The following is a 19,933-nucleotide window of genomic DNA, read 5'->3' on the forward strand; positions in this document are numbered from 1 at the left end:
TAACCAATACCTGAGGAGTTCTTTGAGCCTTTTATGGAGGAGATCACAGTCTGAGTTTCTGCCACACTACAAAATAATAGCAAAAGTCTTTTTAGCATTTGTGAATAGGACAGGCCAGAATACTTCAATTTTCCTGACTCAAAGGACTGTTCTGAACAATGGGCAACACAGCAATAATAGAAGAGATCAGTTTTTCCAACTGAAATTTCTATATGAAAGGCAGTTTAAGTAAATATTTACAACACAAAGGAGAAAGCAGAAATCTCCACTGCCAAGGTTTGAGTCTTCCTATCCATAATCTCTACTGATTTTCTATACACTGGATTCTTTTAAAAACTGATTCATAACCAAAACTTCTATTTTTTAAGAAATGAATAATGGTGAGGCCATTCTGATTGGACCAGCACAACATCCTCACCTTACAGGGATACCATCTTTATAACGAGTGCCAATCTCACTGGTAGAGCTAACTTCATCACAACCAGAACGAGAAGTTTCTAATGAGTTTTGCTCTGTGGAGTTCCAAATATCCTTTTTAGATGGACTGTCTGGTTTCTCTTCTCCAGATTCAGAAGAATCAATGGCCACCACTTCCAACTGAGGGTTAGGGATCTCCAGGACTTCCAGAGACGAGTCACTCTCTGGCTCATCTCTGACACTCTCTTGTTCCAGGCCAGTTCTGCTATCTTCCCAGGTGGAGGTTGTCACCTTCCCCCCTTTAGCTGACTTTCCGGTCTTTACTTTCCTTACAGGTTTAGCAGTAAATACATCCTGTTCAGTGTCACTGTTCTCAGGAACATGGACAGCCCGAAGTGTTTTCTTCTTCCTAAGTTTCTTCTTTTTCTTGTTTCCCCGAGTTTCAGCTGACGTCAGGGTAGATTCTGCCTGCTGCTCAGGCTGGTCAGCAGGAGAGTGGGGCTCCCTCTCTAGGGGGGTTTCGGAAACAAACGACAATCTTGGAAAAGAACTGGAACAGGCCTCAGACCCGCTGTTGCCCTTGCCTGGCTCTTCATCCTCTTTATTTACACTTGCAAGACCAGCTGGTTGGGAAGAGGGAGCATTTCCTCTGTTCCTGGTATTTCCTTGCTCCATGGAAAACTTCAGTTCTTGGCTAGGCTCATGGAAACTTTCTGTGGCCTCTGATAAGGACAATGTTGCAGTGATGACTGGATAAACTGGACAACTGTCACCGTTCTCTCCTGAATTGAGAAGGAAAAAAATGACTGTCTGCTCTTTATCATCATAAACTGCCATTATTTACCAGTGATCGAATCTCTACCGCATAACGACCTTTCAGTGATATGTGAACAAAGCTATGACTATTAGAGCAGTTATCTCACCCCTCAGCTTCCCATACCCTACAGAAATTTCTATGATAGCACTTACTACACTTTGCCCTGCAGTGATCTCACAAATAGCATGTATGTCGTGTACCGCACAGAAGCTCTTTATGGTCACGGACTGTTTCTACCCGTCTCTTCTTTCTTTCTTGTTTGACATGTCCACGTATTTAACATCATGTTTTATTCTTGGTGGACATTTAAATATCTACTCAGCTCAAGTGCTTTCGCCTTTATTTCTTAGATGTTCTCACTATGCGGGCTAACCAGTACATCACCCAGTGTGGCTACATAACAGTAGTTAAAAAGTCAGCTGACTTAAAAATGTCTATTTTCTTTGACTTAGTTATTTCATGTGGAGGAATTTAAACTGATAAAATAACCACAGAAATACTCAAAGACATACACAATGTAGTGTAGATACTAATAAAAAAAATTAAAAAGAAGGATAAAAAGCAAATATTCAAAGGAGATTATAAATTACCATATCCATATTACGCAACTTCTCAAGTATTATTCAACAAGTAAAATTAAAATATTTCAGATGAATTATTTCTATGACACAGGAAAATGATCATGATATATCAAGTGGAAAAAAGTCAGGTTATAACAGACTATGATTTTTCCCTTTGTATAAAGTCTACAGGTAAACACACATTTATAATTTAAGACTGAGACAATATATAACAAAATAACATCTGCATTTTTATAGTCTTCCAACTTTTTTTTTTAAAGATTTTATTTTTTCATGAGAGAGAGAGAGAGAGAGAGAGAGGCAGAGAGAGAAGCAGGCTCCCTGCAGAGCAAGGACCCCGATGTGGGACTCGATCCCAGGACCCTGGGATCATGACCTGAGCTGAAGGCAGGTGCTTAACCTACTGAGCGACCCAGGCACCCATTTTCCATCTTTTTACAGTGAACATGAATTATTTTGCAGAGGAAGAAATCTAATAAAAGCCATTTAAAAAAAATATTAGTTTAAAAAGTCACTATACTACTTCTTTACCAGTTTTTAAAAAAATTTTGAATAGTATTCACACAGAAGCAACAAAATTCAAAATAAAGATAATATACATTTGAGATAGATATCTAGACTAGTGTTGCAACAGGTAGCAAAACCCAGGGTAATTCTTCAGACTTTTTGTTTTTGTTCAGATCACACAATGCCAGTTTATTTTTACATAACTGTCAATATAGCACCATTACGGTTACATAAACTTTGGGTAACGTTTAGAACAGTTTAGAAGTTATTCTCGAATGGTAACCACTTGAGTGTTATTTTATGAAAAGAGTAAAAACTCTAGCTATTTCTCAAAACCACTCAAGTTCCTATTGATGATTCCAAACCCAGTGTCCTCTGTCTTTCATCATGGGCACCAGCCTCTTAGGCTTCTATTAATCCTGTCTTGCCTTTAAATGATAAAGTTAAGTGCTGAGAAATTCAGAAGATACAGCTTATCTAGGAAGTTGACTAACTTCAACTCCACTTTTCTCACACACACACACACACACACACACACACAATTCTGTACCAATCCTCATTATGGAACCTTTTAGGTGCAAATGCAAAGTCAATTTAGTAATCCTAGATTAGGGAAAATTGAGGAAAAGTTACTGATATTTAAATAATCCTTCTAGGGGCACCTGGGTGGCTCAGTTGGACTCTTTTGATTTCTGCTCAGGTACTAATCTCACCGTTAGGAGATCAAGCCCCAAGTCAGGCTCTGGACTGGGCATGGAGCCTGTTTAAGATTCTCCCTCTCCCTTTCCCTCTCTCCCACCATGAGCACGCACACTCTCCCACTCTCTCAAAAATAAACAAACAATCCTCCCTAAATGAAGGAAACTTCAAGAAAAATTAATTCTAGAAATTTTAGTTTTAATGGGCAAACAGGACAACATTACTGACCTAAAACTGCCCTAGACCCACTGCCAGGTTGCCCTTAATCCACAGCAAGGTTTACATACTATTAGCTTGCGGTAATTCCTTGGACACATCGCCAGCAGAGCCTGGTGACACAGCGTTCACACTGTCCTCGTGTTCAGGAGACATGGGTTCTTGTTTAATCTGAATTGAGGAGTCTGGAGCAGGAACACTGCCATGGGCTTGGAAAGTAGGAGATGTGGTTACTTGGAGAGGGACTCCAGTGGATGACGGAGACACGTGGGAAGATGGAGGCTCCAGAAACACTGGGAAAAAGGGAGTAGGCAGCAGTGTGGCATCAGCAGATGTCTGAGATCTACTGCTCCTTTGCTCTCGTGGAAGGCTATAAGGAACCTGGTCTGGGCGCTCAGAAGGTTCATATGTTTCTAGAATGGGAAACATACGTACGTACGAATGCAAAAACGTTTTCTGAAAAGTCACTCATTTCAGAGGCAATCTGTATTTTTAAAGATTACAAGAGAATTCTGAAGTCCCTGACAATTCTTCGAAATATGTTGTCATAAAATTCATACAACCAAAAAGGACACAGGCAGAACTGGCATTAGTATTCCATTTTTAAATTTTAAGTGACTTACCCAAAGTCATATAGTTACTAATGGAAGAGCCGAGACTTGAACCCAGGTCTTTTGATTTCTAACCCAAGGCTCTTTCTGTAACATACTGCCCCTGTTGCTAAGCATTTTCAGGGTGTACAGCCTCACAGGCCCTTCTATAGAAAGATGAAAGCAAGGAGACAGGAGAGAAAACACAGGACCTTCTCATGACTCCTTCAATTCCCCTATATAGATAACAAAGAAATAAACAAGCTCCTGAGGATCCAATCCATCAGATGCTCTCTGAATACCTTGTAATCCCTGTAGAATCTGTATTCTATGGGTCCTCAGGGCACTCATCTCCATAGTTATCTAAAAATAAAGTAATTTGTTAAAACAGCATCTTGAAATACAGCTTTAGAGATGATCCATTCTCATTACATGTTCCATCCGCTGTTACCTGCTGCTTGAGCATAAGAAGCCTCTGAACTTCAACATATGCTGTCTGCAGTGCTGCACGGGCTTGCAGAAGGTTGTTATCCATGCACTGCAATGATTTGCTTAGTTCCTCCTCCCTTAAAGAAATATTCAGCAGCTGGTCAACCTGAGAACGTTCTGCCAAAAGAAACCATAAGGCTCAGTTTAATACTGGAGCCTTCTTAATAACACAGCTCCTCAGAAGGAGGAACTACATCAGTTCTTTAGGAGAAGCCTTTTTTTTTTTTCTCTCCAGTAGGTCACTGGAGACTCATCACACTTTCGCAAATCATGTAGTCCAGACTGACATCAGAACTAAACCACAAGTGCAAACTGGTAAGATGGAGGTAGCTCATAGGACCCACGTGCTCCCACACGGTACCTTCTTACCTCATCACCATCTTCCAGCACTTCCCTTCCAAGTGAAATCTTTGTTCCAGGCAAAGCAAATGTTGTACGTTTCATTTCCCATTTTTCCTTTATCTGCCACTCTCTTCACCTACCATTTTTGCTTAGATTAGGCCCCGGATGTGAATGGCTTGTACTCTCTTCCCAATCCATATTTTTCTAGTCTCTTAGTTAACATAAAACAGTTCACTTTATTAGAGAACTTTCTGAAGAAAATATAGCTTCAAAATAGTATATTTAAATTACTTTAAATAAAATGTCCTACCACTTGTATGTATTTGTCATCTTTACGTTTGTCTCTCTCCTGTTCAGTAAGTCAAGACCTCTTCCCTAAACTCCAGGCCCACATACCCAACTACTACCTTGATATCTTTACTGAGGTATCTCTGAGATCCTTTAAATAAAAGGATCCAAAAGGGAACTCGTCATCTTCCTCTATCCTCAACTTGTTCCTCTCATGGAGTTTTCTAGCTCTACAAATGATACCAACATCCCCAAAGATGCCTCAGCCAGAAACTGGGGTCACCTTGACTCCTGCCTTATCCATCACATTCAACCACCCAAGGTTCATCCGATCACTTCCCACCTTTACACCAGAAAGGGTTCAGAGTCAGTGGAAAGCAAGAATCACAGAAGTGTATCATGAGGAAGTCACTCGAACAACTGCCCTCAACTCAAGTGAGAGAAGCAACAAAGATACCTCAGAAATGGAAACTGAAATGGCTATAAACAATGAAAAGAGACAAAATCTTTACTAAATGGCCTATTCCTCTTCATCACTGAAAAGGCCCAATGAGACTTTCTGACTTTATACTGAATTCAATTTGTCCAAGATATATATTAACTTTAGCGTACTGGTCTATGTGACAACCAAACATTTCTTCTATAGCTGCAACTGGACATAGTAGAAAGTCAAACTTTTCTATGCCCTTAAGCAAGACAAAAAAAAAAAGTCAAAAAATAATTAAAAAATCAGTCTTTGATAACCACAAGCTATATCTGTCAAGTTGTAAAAAGGCTGAATTGCTATAAGAACGATTTCTTTCTGTCAGTATATTTTGCACTATACCTTTCTTGCCTTTAATTTTTCTTCTTTTGTTTTTTCTCTCAAGACTTGGGAGTTCAGGAGAAGATCCGTCCTGAGAAGAGAAAGAAAAATGAATAATATTAAATGTGTAAAGGTCATTACCCAGGAAGGGAAAAAATGAATCAATTCTAAGACCATTATACATTATTCTTCATTATTGCTACCGTCTCTAACAGGATACTAGGAATCTCATGCACAAGGTATGAACTCAAACATCAGTTGACTATACAAAAAAACCCTAGAACAGAAAGGGTCAAGTACCTTCCTAGCATCCTAGAGGTGTGAAGCACTGGGGCTAAGGCAAAGCATTCACACTAGTAAAGCAAGGCATAGTTAGAAGCATGGACAAAGCCAGTAGTGCATATACCTGATTTCACTGTGGCACAGTTTCTACTTTACTAGGAAATCTTTACAACAAAAAGCTAAACAGTCTATGAGACAAGCCCTAGATATGAGCTTTGTTACAGGACAAACTCTCATCCAACAATATCCACTACAGTGTGCAACTCAAAGGAGCAAAGCTGGAATTTGAACGCAGGTCTTCAAGGCAAGCCCTTAACTACTCTGCTTTATTGCCTCAGTATTAAAGGACACAGCCCCATTAAGGAGGACACGTGATGTACTGAGCACTGGGTATTACATAAGGCTGATGAATCACTGACCTCTACCTCTGAAACCAATATAATACATTACATGTTAATTAATTGAATTTAAATTAAAAAATGGGAAAAATGCAAATATAAAAAATAGAAGGTGAAAAAAATATAAATAAAATAAATGCATAAAAAATAAAGGACAGAGCCCATTTTCTCACAGTGTCACATTCCAGACTGTATGACTACCAACAACTCTTTCTTCTCAGAAAGGGTTCCTGAAAGGGTTAGGCGGTATGAGCGATGGAGATGCCAGAAGAGAAGTGGTGTCAGTGAAGGAATGGATTCTGAAAGGGCCAAGCTGGGTAAGTGAGGTACAAAACACTGAATAACAGAGACTAAAAAAATTTCTCAGACTCTGTTCACATAAATGCACTCTAGTAGCACTAAAACTAACTTAGTGTTGAGCCCAACGGTCCTGGGTCTAACGAGCATTCATGCCCTACAAACGCAATGCTAGAGTGCCCTTCCCCAGTAGCAGGACAGAATGCATCGAGTTACAGCTGAAGACGTGGCTTACTCCTTGGTCAGGTGATACAAAGAATCATTGGCTTGGAGACTAGTTTTAGAGATGACTTCATATTTTCCTAGTACTGTACATTCATATTCAATTACACCTAACTTAGAATTACTCAGTAAAAGAAACCGAGAGCATAAGAATATGAAAGTAAGAACCTCACAAACCTACTTCAGAGTAGGAAGAAGCACAACCCCAGCTACGCGGAAAACATTAAACAGTTAAATCTTCCTTGTAACAGCCAAGTCACCGTGTGACATGTCCTACAACAAGCATGGGCAATCGTACTCACTGCAGTGGCTCTCCGTTTCTTTCGCACACTCTGGCCGTCGTTCTGTTCGGCACCAGAGGTACAGCTGCTGTCTGTGGCCGCGTCTGCCAAACTGGAGATTCCAAGGGCTGAGGATGTATTTGATAATAAAGAGTTTCCTTCTCCATTACTCTCCTGGGTATGCTGGTTCTCTGAAGATGCCGCAGAACTCTCCTGGCTGTTCAGGTCTTTGGCCAAGTGCATCAAAGGTATTGTTCGGTCAGAGGACAACTGCACACTGTGTCGCCTCTGACCAGCAACATTTTCAGCCCTCTCGCCTGTTCTTAGGGAGGCAGCCAGAGGTGTCACTTCCTGCTTAAGGCCCATGGTCGTTGTCTGACTCTGTGCAGCCCTCAACGAGTTACTAGGTGAAAAAATCTGCTGGGGCTCATTTTCTTTGCCTGTACTTTCCTCACTGAAGAAGCTATACACAGAAGGAGCCCTGTCCATGATCACACTGCTCTCAGAAAGGCTTCGCTTCCTTGCCAACCCAGGAGACGAAGAAATGGAAATACCTTCCCACTGGAATCCTTCTAGATTGGACAGATCAGGCTCCCCATCCAAATCCAAGACCTCTTGTTCATTTTGAACTAGAGGCACCATTTCTATGCCAAACCTTAAGAAAAAAACAAAGACCTGGTTAGGGGAGAGGGGGCACCACTTAATGAGATTACAAATATAAATAAGATGGTTTCTGCCCTCAAGAAGCTCACAGTCTATTAAGTGTTCCAGACATAAAGTAAATAACCATCTGTTAAGTACTACAATGTAACAAGTACTGAATTAGAGACTTGCGCACAGTTAAGAGAATACATTTGAGGAAGTGAAAATTGAGAGTTTTATTAGCGTGGAGCTTTTCTAAACCAACAACAAATAATTTTTAAATAGCACACAAATCCAAACCAACCAAACAAAAATATTTATGGAGCATTCACAAGTGCCAGGCACTAGGCTAAGAACAAGAACTTTATAATCTCTTGGGGCGCCTGGGTGGCACAGCGGTTAAAGCGTCTGCCTTCGGCTCAGGGCGTGATCCCGGCGTTCCGGGATCGAACCCCACGTCAGGCTCCTCCTCTATGAGCCTGCTTCTTCCTCTCCCAATCCCCCTGCTTGTGTTCCCTCTCTCGCTGGCTGTCTCTATCTCTGTCAAATAAATAAATAAAATCTTTAAAAAAAAAAAAAAAGAACTTTATAATCTCAATATTCAAGTGATGATAAAGGATGCACAACAAATATGCTATTTCAACAAGGATAAAAATTTTAGCCTGAAGGGCTATGTAATATAATACAGGTTGATTTTCACATGGCAATCCTACGTTTGATGCTGCTTTTACCATTCCGAAAAGTTTAGCACCTCAACCTAAGATGAACCGCCAAAATTCCACACAAGCACTTAAGAGCAAGTATTCTGTGATCAAGAGTACATAAAGAAGGGTAACTATTTATAGGTTCTGAGCAAAAGGCAGTAAGAGCAGTGACACAGGAAGACTGCACCGCTCATTAAGATCTAGAGACAGATACAGATGCACAGATACTCTTTCTCACACCATCGCTTTCTTGCCCCAGTAACTAAAGCGATGGATTTCGGATCATTTTTTTCTACGTTTCATCCCATTTCTTAGAGGCTGATGTGCTTCTTTGCAGCCTGAATTCCCTGTCAGCAAACACTCTACTGCATTTGTTACAGAAGCAGTCACTCCTTAATATTTAAACCAGACATCTACGACATGTATGTCTTACAAACATTTAATTAACAAGTAGAATTCTCTTGACCAGGGTCAAAGGGTAAGTTTAAAAGAAAGAGAAATGGGATACTAAAAAGAGGTACACACCTGGGCAAGCCTTTGCCTAGCTCTTGCTTTTTCTTGGTTACTTGCTGGATGACCTGTTCCCAGTTGACATTTCTCCGAGATGCATTTAGAATCTGCCGAAGGGTTGGCTTGAGCCCAGATTCCTTCTCTGTCTCACCCTTCCGATGACCGCTAATATTGCGAATGCGGCGAGCACTGTTGAGATTTGGCTCAGGAAGGTGTGCTCCAGTTTTGCTCTTCAAACTAATGTGCCGGGTTAGATCTCTCTGGAGGGAGGCAGGAAAGCCAAGCTTACTGAGCTCAGGCAGAAGAGGGCCCGAGGACTGACCTAGATCGTTTTTCTGAAGCTCCGCATCCAAGCTAGCGCTCTCAAAACCTTCTGTTTCGTAAGATACGTGAGCTTTAACAGGGTCATCCGCCTGTGCATCTTCTAGAGAAGTTTTCAAGTCTAGCAGTAAGCCAGAGGGTGGACTGGCTGCAGAGGGCATTGGTAACTCAGGTTCTTTGTGATGAACTGCTGAATTACATGCATTAGTGGAGAGTTTTCTACATGCTTTCAGGTTTTGGTCATCCCCCTCTTTCTCGTCAGCGAGGTGAGTGCTGCAGGATAACATGTCTGTGGTGGCAGAGCCCAGGGTTCCAATTTTTGATCCGTGCTTTTCCGTGTCGGACAGCTCCCCATCGCTTTCATCTTCTAATGTGTGTACCTGAAACTCTATCTTCAAAGATCCTTTTTCAGACTCTTCTACATTCCTACTTGCTTTTGCAAAGTTCCTGGTCCTTTGAGAAGTGCCAAGAAGTGGATTTTGCAATGACTCATGACACTGTAGCACCTCTTTGGCTTTTTGCAACGTATCACTGAAATTTTCGTCAGGTTCTCTCTGAGTGCCAAATGTACTTTTATTCCCTTTTAAAACATGAGGACATGAACTTCGCAATTTGGTTCCGTAAGATGCGTGACTGTCTTCCATAGTGGGTTTGTTCAAGGGATTTGAGTGTTCTCCAGGAAAAAAAGGATTTGTTTTGGTGTTTTTTGAGGGATTCTTTAAATCTGGCTTTTGAGGAACTGACTTGGTGACTGGAATTGGAAGGAGTGCAGATTTTAAAGATGGCATCTTACTTAGGTGAAGCTCTTGTTCGTGCTTTTCTGTAATGGGGCAATCTCTCACTGCCTCGTAAGAAGCTGCACAGTCAGAAGGGGCTTTGTGAGTAAGAGATCCACTATGTGTTTCTTTTTGTGTTTTCAGCGTTGGGGAATTATTTGGTTCATCAATCTGGAGCTCTGGTGTTCCTGTGGTTGTCAAGCTGAAGTCAAAGAAAGGCTTCTCTATCATTTCTGACTTGTTACTGGCGACTTCTTTCATTCCTGATTGTAAATCCAGAGTCTTCTGGGAAGGGTAAGGGGTCCAGCGATGGAGCTTGTCCCTCGCTACACCGCCATTCTTCCCACCCATTTTGGACGCTACGGGATCTGTCTGTTTAGTAGTTTTGCTTTCCAGCTGCTCAAAATTGAAGTTGAGTAAGCCTTCTGAAGGAAATTTATCACTTGTAAATCCTTCAGAAGGACCTCTATACGTGGCAGCCGTACCCACTTTGTCACTTTCCTGCCGCTGCCAACTATATCTCTCTTGATTGTATTTGTTTGACTTCGATTTCTTGTTCCACAGCATCGTTAGGTCTTCCATCTGACAGTTAGAATTTCTGTTTCTCCCTGGTTGAAATTTGTCTCCAGGGCCACTGTAACTCCAACTATTTGTACTACGTACACTGGATTTCCAGTTTCCGTTACTGCTGTTCATATGCCAACTGGAAAAGCCACCTGTTCCTTCAGAATGCCAACTGGAATTCCTTCCTGTACCATTATGATTCCAATCTACCGTTCCGCTATTTGAATGCCAACCACCTCCAGAATTACTATGGTTGTGAAACCAAGTTGAGGAGCCTCCTGCAACACCCTTATGCCACCCGGAACATCCTCTTGGCCCACCATTATTCCTCAAAGAATGTGGGAAGTTGTTTTTCCTAGTATTGTTAAAGCCATCTTTCTCCCACTTCCAGTCTCGCTGAGGAGGTCCACGATGATGCCATGCTGGCTGGCTGTAGCTCTCTCTGTCTTGGTAAGGGATTCGGTCTTCTCGTCTCCATTGGGGTCGCCTGTCATCAGAGTTTATTTCTTGGCTGCTATTAGAAGGTTCATCTTGTCTGGGAGAAGAACAGTCTTCCATTAGAGATTTAAAGAAATTATCATGTTTCCTGTACAGGCAGAGCCCATCAAACTTCCCACTACCTAGTATCTCCTCGGTTACTCAGAATATATGAGTCTATTTTCATTTCTAAAAGTGGCTGCTTCCCTATCTTTAATACAGCTCAACTTCTATTTCACAGTTTATTGATTAAGACATTAAACAGTATATCTTGTTTCTGCTATCACCTCAGAAATGTTAAAAATCTAACACATTTATACTATCCACCTTTTCCTGCTCCTATTTTTCTTAGCATGTTCCGGGACTTTTGTCCTATCATCCAATTATTGTTTTTACATTATGCACCTTTTTGAAAAGAAGCACAATTATATTTTGTAGCTTTGGCTAGTTATCATTAATTAATACAACTTAAGTTCAGCTGCTCTTAATACTGTGGATTTTTCCAGTTGTAGGTTCTTTCTCAAAAACCCAGTTTCTTAACCTATTTTAAACGCTAAGATTTCACTTTGCATCATCACCTTCGTTAATAAACACTGTATCAGGCACACATCCAATGACTGTTTGTGGTGAAAGAGAACTGGTATGTATAGCTCCCGTTCCTGAAAGGCTTACAGCCTAGCTGAGAAAGAAAGTGAGATCACAAACAGGAGTAAAATAACACACACCAAATAAGCAGCACCCGCAATCAGTGCTATAAGGAGCTCCATGAGCTAGAGGGTTTTATAAAGCTACAGCTGTTTCAACTATTCGTGTTAGCCATGGAGCCCAGAGACATGTGGATAAACCTAAGTCAACATCACAGGAATAGGTGCAAAATCACCTTCCTCTACAGACTGCCTGTGGTGTGCCTGCCATAGTGCTCCACGTGCGTAGGTGCTCAAAACACGGAGTAATACTAGCTAAAGCGTACTGAGTACCTGCTAACCGTCAGGCACTTGAAGCACTTTATAGACACCATCTCATTTAGTTTTCACGGCCCTGAAGCAATTCTTCTTATTCCTACCTTTTGGGTGAGGAAACCGAGCACTGGAGAGGCTGAGTACCTTGCCTAGAGTAAGACAGCCAGGAAGTGGTACGGCAGACATGTGAACCTCGGCAGTCTGCCTCTAGCACCTACGTTCTTCACTGCTGGGGCTCTGAGAGACTGAAAATCCCCAAACTAAGTTTCTGCTGTTGGGCTTCCGCCTCTTAATCTGACTTAAACTCAGTACTGACTTGAACTGGTTCTAAAAGCATCTACTGTCTCTAAGATTTTGGAAATTTGGAATTTCTTCCTTTTTCACAAGATGGAACTAAAAGTTAACTTACCTGAAAGTTCAAACGTCTACTTACATTATGAATTACAACCATTTCTAAATAGGAGACCTTAAGTCCCCAAGTGACAAGTGTTATTACATACATGTACAGGATTTTTGTAACACCTACTGACCCAAACTGCTTTTATCTTTTGTTTCTAAGCAGTATACAACTTTTGACATCCAAGAAGATTATGGACTTGGCTACATTAATGGTATCCGGAAATGGGTGGATGGAGCAATAAATCTGTCACAAAGTAGAATTCCTAGATCGCCCTGAATTAGCTAGATCAAGGGGACAAAAGCAGCCAAACACATAGCCCAGGAAAAGCCATCTAAATTAAAAACCTCATGAAGGAAAAAAGAAAAAAACTTCCTAAAGAAATAAGTAGATGACTATATATAAATCACCAAAGAAGCATATCAGAATATTCAAAGAATATTAACTATGATATGAATGTCTAATTTACTGAGCTCTTTTACCTTCTGACTTAATGTTTAATCATCTATACAGATAAGCTAACAATGGCACAATTGTGTAAGAAAAAAATACACGTTAGTCTCCTAGAGACTTCAACACCCTTAAAACAAGAGTAAACTGCAGCTATACTAAAGTAGTAACAATGTCATTTGAAGGACTAAGCAACTAAACGGATTTAAGAACCATGCCGCTACTGACGTTTTAAGACTAAGAAAGTCTCCTTCAAGGACTTGTTCAAAACACTTGTAGCATGTACAGGGAAAACTACTTCCTTCTTATGCTAAACCTCTAACTAAAAATGAAGTGCATACCAAGCATAACTAGTATTCAAAAAGTATCTTGAAAATTTTATTTTAGAATTGTAACGTTTCTCATTATATTCTAAGACTTGAAAAAATTACCCAACCTCTTAACCGCTTCTCTCTCTTACTGAAAAGAAAGAGAAATCTGAAAATTTCTGCTTCATTAATTAAATTCCTTAGACCACAACTCAGTAATGCAAAAATACAAAAGCCTAATACCTGAATTATAGCAGTAGGTATCAAATTATAGAGTACAAGCTGGAAAACTTATCTTGATCTTGACACTGTCAAACTTAAAATACAAATTTATTCAATTAATACTTACTGACACACTAAATAATAAAAGATTAATCAAATTTGGTAGAAGCACCATTTTAATTCATATCAGGCAAAACATTTTTACCTAATGGATATAATACTATATACATATATCAAAGAAGCTTATACACTAACACCTTTCCACTAGAAATTTTGGGTACCAAATAAAACAATTCGCTGGTGTCCAAAAAAATTGGAAGCAATAAAAACAGCTCTAAACACAGTTATCAACATAGTAAAAATGTCAGATATGTAGCACCTATAGTTAATTTTTATAGAGGGGCAATACTGAGTTGTTGTTGTTTTCCTGAGTTGTTTTTTTTTTTTAAACAGATAGTACAGTAGTTCAAGAAAGGATTCCACTGACCTTTTATGCATAAGACAACAACCTCAAGCTAACCTTTGCGATGAAGTCTGAAGGCTATAGGCTGAAAAGTATAGAAATGGAAAATGTAATCTCTATTACACTCTATTTAAAAGAGCCTTTTTAAAAATCAAAATCATTACTTACCGACTTTGTTCTTTCCTTTGCTTTATTAACTGAACGAGTTCCTTGTCAAAATAATCTTCTTCCTCCTCTTCTCCCTTTCCATCATCTTCTCTTTCCTGGGCATCAACATTATCTTTGTGCAATTGGCTAGAAATGTGCTTTGCATATGCAGAAAGACCCACTTCTGTGACCCCGCACACTCGGCACTCATGACTACTGTCCCTAGGGAAAGAGGGAGATGAGGGACATTCAATTCTCGCCACTGGCATGGCACACTCAACAGATCTCTTATGGTTTCCTCTGAAAAACACTGCACACTTTGGCACAGTGAAGGATTAGTGCTAATCAATTTCAATGCTCCTTTCATCACTTTTAGTAAGTTTGTTCATAAGTTATTTTAAATGATTTTAAGATTCTTTTCCAGCAATCAAGAGGCAGTACACTTCAGAATAATGTAGTTTAGGAGGAGAAATCTTCTTGAATTGCTGTACTTAAAATCTTGCCAGAGGAAACATGGTGAAAGGGGAGGCAGGGCAGGGGGCTCAGAGCAAACAGAAGTTGCTCTAGAGCACACCCATGATGCCAGCTGCACTCAGGAGCCTGGTGACAGCGCTGACATTTTATCTCAGGCTCGAGAGCTTTCTCCCAGTGAAAGTGAAGGGGTGGAGAAAAGAGTAGGCAGCCTAGCCAATCCCAATGTGGTAGCTAAATCGGAACAGCTGGAGCTCTGCCTGGAATGTGAAGATTCCGGACCCCGGAGCAAATGATAGGAGTAGTCTCAGCAAACTTTTTTGGTCTGGATGATACATGTGACCTACATTCTGCTTCAGAAGGGCTTATTTAAAAGGGAATGGAAAGCATTTCAGTTGTAGGAAGTTAACAGCTGTGCTAGGCAAATGGTTTTTCTCAAGTTTCAGAAAATGCAAAAGTTTAGAGAGAAGCAAAACCTGGTTCTTAGCTCAGAAACAAACTGAAGGTTTTTTCTTTTACTTTACACAGTCAATGGTAAATCTCATACTTGGCCAGTTTACAACACCAAAACCTTTAATCAACACCTAGAGCTGTAAATGAATAATTTAACAGCTTTTTTTAGCTTCCTGCAATCCCTCGATTGGTTCAGCTGTCTATGCAGCCATTGATGAGAAACATCTGAACGCCATGGCCACAAGTGTAATGAATGGACAGTAACAGCCATTCAATAATGGCTCAATGGGCTTAACTCTATCACTTGTCTTGGGTTTACACTAGTGATATTTTTGCATTTCCTATGCGAATCTCTATTATTCATCTATTTATTTACTTATTTTATAAGCAGAGGCTTAAAACCATGTATATCCCATGTATACATGAGACACACCCAAGAAAAATGAGTAACTCTCCTAGGTAACCTAAGCCACCAACTTAAATACTATCTTTAGCTAAAGGCAAAAGAAAGAAAAGCAGAAAGGAGGAACAGTTATTGGAGGTAACCAGGAAAAGCAAGGAAAACAATGGTAAGGGTAGTTATGTAGATTTAAGCTGGTGCTTTCTCCACTGATAAAATTCCCTCCCTATGCCAGTCTTCAAAAAAAAAGAAAAAATCCACATAAAAAGACATGCTGTCTTTGATAAGACGGACAGACACACACACATGCACAACACTGCTGCATCCTCCCCTCACATCTGTCTATAAAGAATGGCAGAATTCATATCAATTAACCAGAAGAGAACCTCAAAACTGAGCACTTCACTTACCAAAAGATGGTTTCTATTACAGACCACCTGAACATGCATTTAAAAAAACAAAACAAAACAAAACAAAGCACTTGCTGAATACCTACTAAATTCTGGGCATCATGCTAACTATATGGCTACAGTTGCCTACCATGACAAAGTAGAAATAATGCCCAGTAAATTAAAACAAAACAGTTTTTCACCTCGTAAGAATCATGGAAAACACCTCAGAAAAATGGAGAAAATTCCTAAGTTTTTACCTTTTTTGAACTTTGTAACCTCAAATGCTCTGGATACAATATAGTCTCTGACATTAAGAATCACTTAATGAGTTCTGACCAGGTTCCCTCGAAAATCTCATTACCTGATTATCCTGTATTTCTAATCCTCCAAAAAGCTTAAATCTACTATTTCACTGAGCATTTTCCACTAAAGAATAATCCTCAAATTCCTCCAGTTTGCCAAGGATACCCCTACTCTTCTCTCAAAACTACTGTAGCTCATATGAAGTGTTAATTTGTAACAGAAATCAAGCCTTTTCTCATGGCAACACAAAAAGAAGTTAAAAATATGTAAGTATAAATCTGTCCAACATTGGAAGAGTCTGAAAACTGCAACTAACCTAGAATACATAGTTTACACTATCATAAAAATTCGAATCATACTTGTGGTGAGCATAGCATAACATGCAGAGGTGCTGTATCATTATGTCTTACACCTAAAACTAATATAACACTGTGTGTCAACAATACTTCAATTAAAAAAATTTTTTTTAAATTTAAAACATAAAGTTAAAAAGAAAATTCAAATCAACTGAATTTTCTGGTTAGAAATCTTTTCAGCTTTAAATTCTCTAAAATTATGGAAAATGTTTTCATCTACTTTTCTATGTAAAAACTTATAGAACGCTAAACTGTATATTTTAATACCAGGGACATCTTTCCTAAAGCCATTCTTGAATAAAACTCCTGCTTATACCCTTACATCTAAAATGCAGAGAATTTTCCTCATATTCAAAGCATCAAAATCCCTCTCTCTTCACAGATATAACTGGAAGACCTCACTGTTTAAAATATTAAGGAATGCAGTGTAGACAATATTTAACTCTGTTAAAAATAAACATTCACAATCATAAACCCACACACTTTGCAATCCCCAAAGCGCAGGCATATGTTGGATATGTAACAAATACTCAAACACAGATTTTTTAAACATATGTGCTTTCCTTGTAAGAAAGGGTATTAACCATAGTTCTAAAGTTATATTTAATAGAAAAACACCTAAAGAGACCCTGCCCACAAGGGTAGAGGCAAGAAGTGTAACACAAAAGTTAGCACTAAAAACAAACTATTCAAAAACAAAAATTCCTAACGTTTTTCCTATAAACGAATGCTAGTTTAAAAAGAGAGAGAGAGAATCTTTACAAGAAACATCAAAATAGGAGACGAGAGAATTCACATTTATCTAGGGAAAGAACAGGTTAGGACAAACACATCTCTTAAAAACGCAAGTGTCTGTGTCTGGAGGAAAGCATATCACCTGTTCTACATACAACAGGCATTCATGCTTCTACATATGATGTTAGGGAAACCACATATTTAAAAAGTTAATGGCAAATTAAATAATATTTTAATGATGCTATTTTCCAATTCTCTATCAATAACCAGTTAAAATATTTACTACTTTGAATAACTATATAAAGTAATTGTTGGGGAACACGTACTGCTTTACTTCTTGACTAATAAAGGCAAAAACTGTCCTCAGGACATTTAAAGGAGCGCCCAAATTAACTTCATCCTGTTACCACACAATTTCCTCTCATGTGTGAAAGGCAAAGCCTTAAGATATTCTACCCATAAGCTTTTCTTTATTAAGCTTGCTCTAACTATACCACAACAGCTGGTCGGTAAATAAAGGTTTGTGCCCTTTTAATAGCATTTATCTGTAGAAACAGGCCACACATCTGAATAAGTATACTGGGGAAAAAACAGAGAAATGTTCCAGATGTCCAAAATTGTGCACCAAAAAAGAAAGTTTCTTACTGAACTTAATAAAAATAAACTTAAAAGTAATTAATTAAAATAAAATTGAAAGTTTCTTACTTCTCAAATTTGTATTCAAAACCTAAAAAATATGCTCTTTAAATTTCTTAACCAGATCACAACTAAAAATTAGAGTGATACAGGGGCGCCTGGGTGGCACAGCGGTTGAGCATCTGCCTTCGGCTCAGGGAGTGATCCCGGCGTTCTGGGATCGAGCCCCACATCAGGCTCCTCCGCTAGGAGCCTGCTTCTTCCTCTCCCACTCCCCCTGCTTGTGTTCCCTCTCTCGCTGGCTGTCTCTATCTCTGTCACATAAATAAATAAAATCTTTAAAAAAAAAAAATTAGAGTGATACAAATATAAAGAGAAACAGAAAGCCTTAACATCAGAAAGCCAGTAATTAAACATGAATTCCACAGAAAATAATCACAAACTGAAGAGAGGAAGGAAAAATGATGACTAATAACTATTTGTCCCTATGGTACAAACTAGTGATCACAGTTCATCACTACAGTAAATGCTCCAAGTAAGTAAATGATTTTTGAGATGTTGTTTTTTATAGTTTTGTCAGTTGTTTTTCCTTGCTACCTGCTTTGCCTTCACCCTTATAATTTGTTACAGGCTAGGAGACCATATAAAACTGGTTAGCACTGTATCTAAAATACAAATAAGTAAGTACTAAGTGTTCCCCTCTAAATAAAATGAGTTTGGATGCTAAGGTTGACATTTTTATTGTTAGCCTGGAGGCTTGTAAATGCTTTCTCCTTCATCATTTGACTATGGTCCAAATAACTGAAAATGATACACAAAATCTCCAAGGCACAGTTGATGGGTGGAGTAGCAGAAAAAAGTTACTGAACAATAAATATATGGCATATAGTTCAGTTACGTTAATAAGACAAGACCAAATGTGTCTATATATAAACGTAAATCTATGTATACACACAGAAAGAAGTTTGGGTAGGATACGGACCAAAGTGTTTACTTTCCTGTAAGAAGTGAGCAGGACTTGGGGGCTGGGGCACATTAGGGTTGAGAGGACTTCTACTTTTTTTACTTTTTACAATTAATTCTGTATTCATTATGAATATGAATCTTAAGTAATCAAAAGGTTTTTTAACGTCTCAAATAGCTGATTAGTGGATATATGAAGAAAATAAGGCATTAATCTTGGAATAAAAGTGGCTTCTCTCCTAATGACTAGATTTACTTGACCTCATGTGTTTTGATTTATAATATAGTCAGGTGGCAGGTAAATAGCCCAGAAAAAGGTGAATTCCAACAGGAAGTCTGCTGGAAACGGGATAAGATGATACCCATTTAGAGAATCAAAGGTTTGACTATCATTTCCAATGATAATGAGCTAAAGATCACATATATTCAAGGTATTAGGACAAGGATTCTCCACGCTAACTCTGAATAAAAGCCTCTTTTATGTTGCTACTAAGACCTAACCCTCACATAGTAAGGAACTGAGACCATGGAAAAATTCCACAAATACGCTGAACAGATACTGAAAGTTTACTAACATATTAATTTGCCCACACAATCTAAAACCGTATTACTTGAAATACAAATAACTTCAAATGACTTAGTCTGGCATCATGATTAAAGCTTGTATCTGTTATTCATGCAATAAGATAAAATTAGTATCTCCTAGTTTCCCAATGTTTCTCTGTTCATGCTATCGCCAAACCTCAAATTCAAGTCAAAAACACCAAAGAAGAACCACAGATGGGGAAAAAAAAAAAAAGGACACGGAATACACACATATGCTCCATTTAATTTTGTGTTTACTTATTAGACTTTCTTTCTTTAAACATCTCAAGTTTTACATCACAAAATAGCATTCTTAGATATCAAAGTTTGTACCCTGATTTTATTTACACTAATGAGACTCAGTGCTTTTCAGCAGACTTTGGACTTCTCAGACTGTTCCAGCAACACTACAGGTTTCTGGCATGTAGTAATTTGTAACACTGCTGAGGCAATAACATAGAAATGTCT

At 39.0% G+C, this 19,933-nt stretch overlaps 1 protein-coding gene across 3 annotated transcripts in view; it reads right to left on the reverse strand.

Moving 5' to 3' along the window:
- Positions 1-19,933, reverse strand: part of ZNF106 (zinc finger protein 106) — a 64,314-nt gene that overhangs the window by 18,105 nt on the left and 26,276 nt on the right. The window contains exons 4-12 of one of the 3 annotated variants that reach the window (XM_057306264.1): positions 14,193-14,393; positions 9,103-11,283; positions 7,253-7,886; positions 5,773-5,842; positions 4,279-4,433; positions 4,130-4,190; positions 3,309-3,530; positions 419-1,199; positions 11-66 (exon numbers count right to left, since the gene is read on the reverse strand). In XM_057306264.1, coding sequence (XP_057162247.1) covers positions 11-66; positions 419-1,199; positions 3,309-3,530; positions 4,130-4,190; positions 4,279-4,433; positions 5,773-5,842; positions 7,253-7,886; positions 9,103-11,283; positions 14,193-14,393 — 4,361 coding nt within the window. Of the gene's footprint in view, positions 1-10; positions 67-418; positions 1,200-3,308; positions 3,651-4,129; positions 4,191-4,278; positions 4,434-5,772; positions 5,843-7,252; positions 7,887-9,102; positions 11,284-14,048; positions 14,102-14,192; positions 14,394-19,933 lie in introns of those variants that run through there. The other 2 variants (XM_026479921.4, XM_044377515.3) reach the window with 2 other exon arrangements.

Source organism: Ursus arctos, unplaced genomic scaffold (assembly GCF_023065955.2).
Source record: "Ursus arctos isolate Adak ecotype North America unplaced genomic scaffold, UrsArc2.0 scaffold_36, whole genome shotgun sequence".
Classification (NCBI taxonomy): domain Eukaryota; kingdom Metazoa; phylum Chordata; class Mammalia; order Carnivora; family Ursidae; genus Ursus; species Ursus arctos.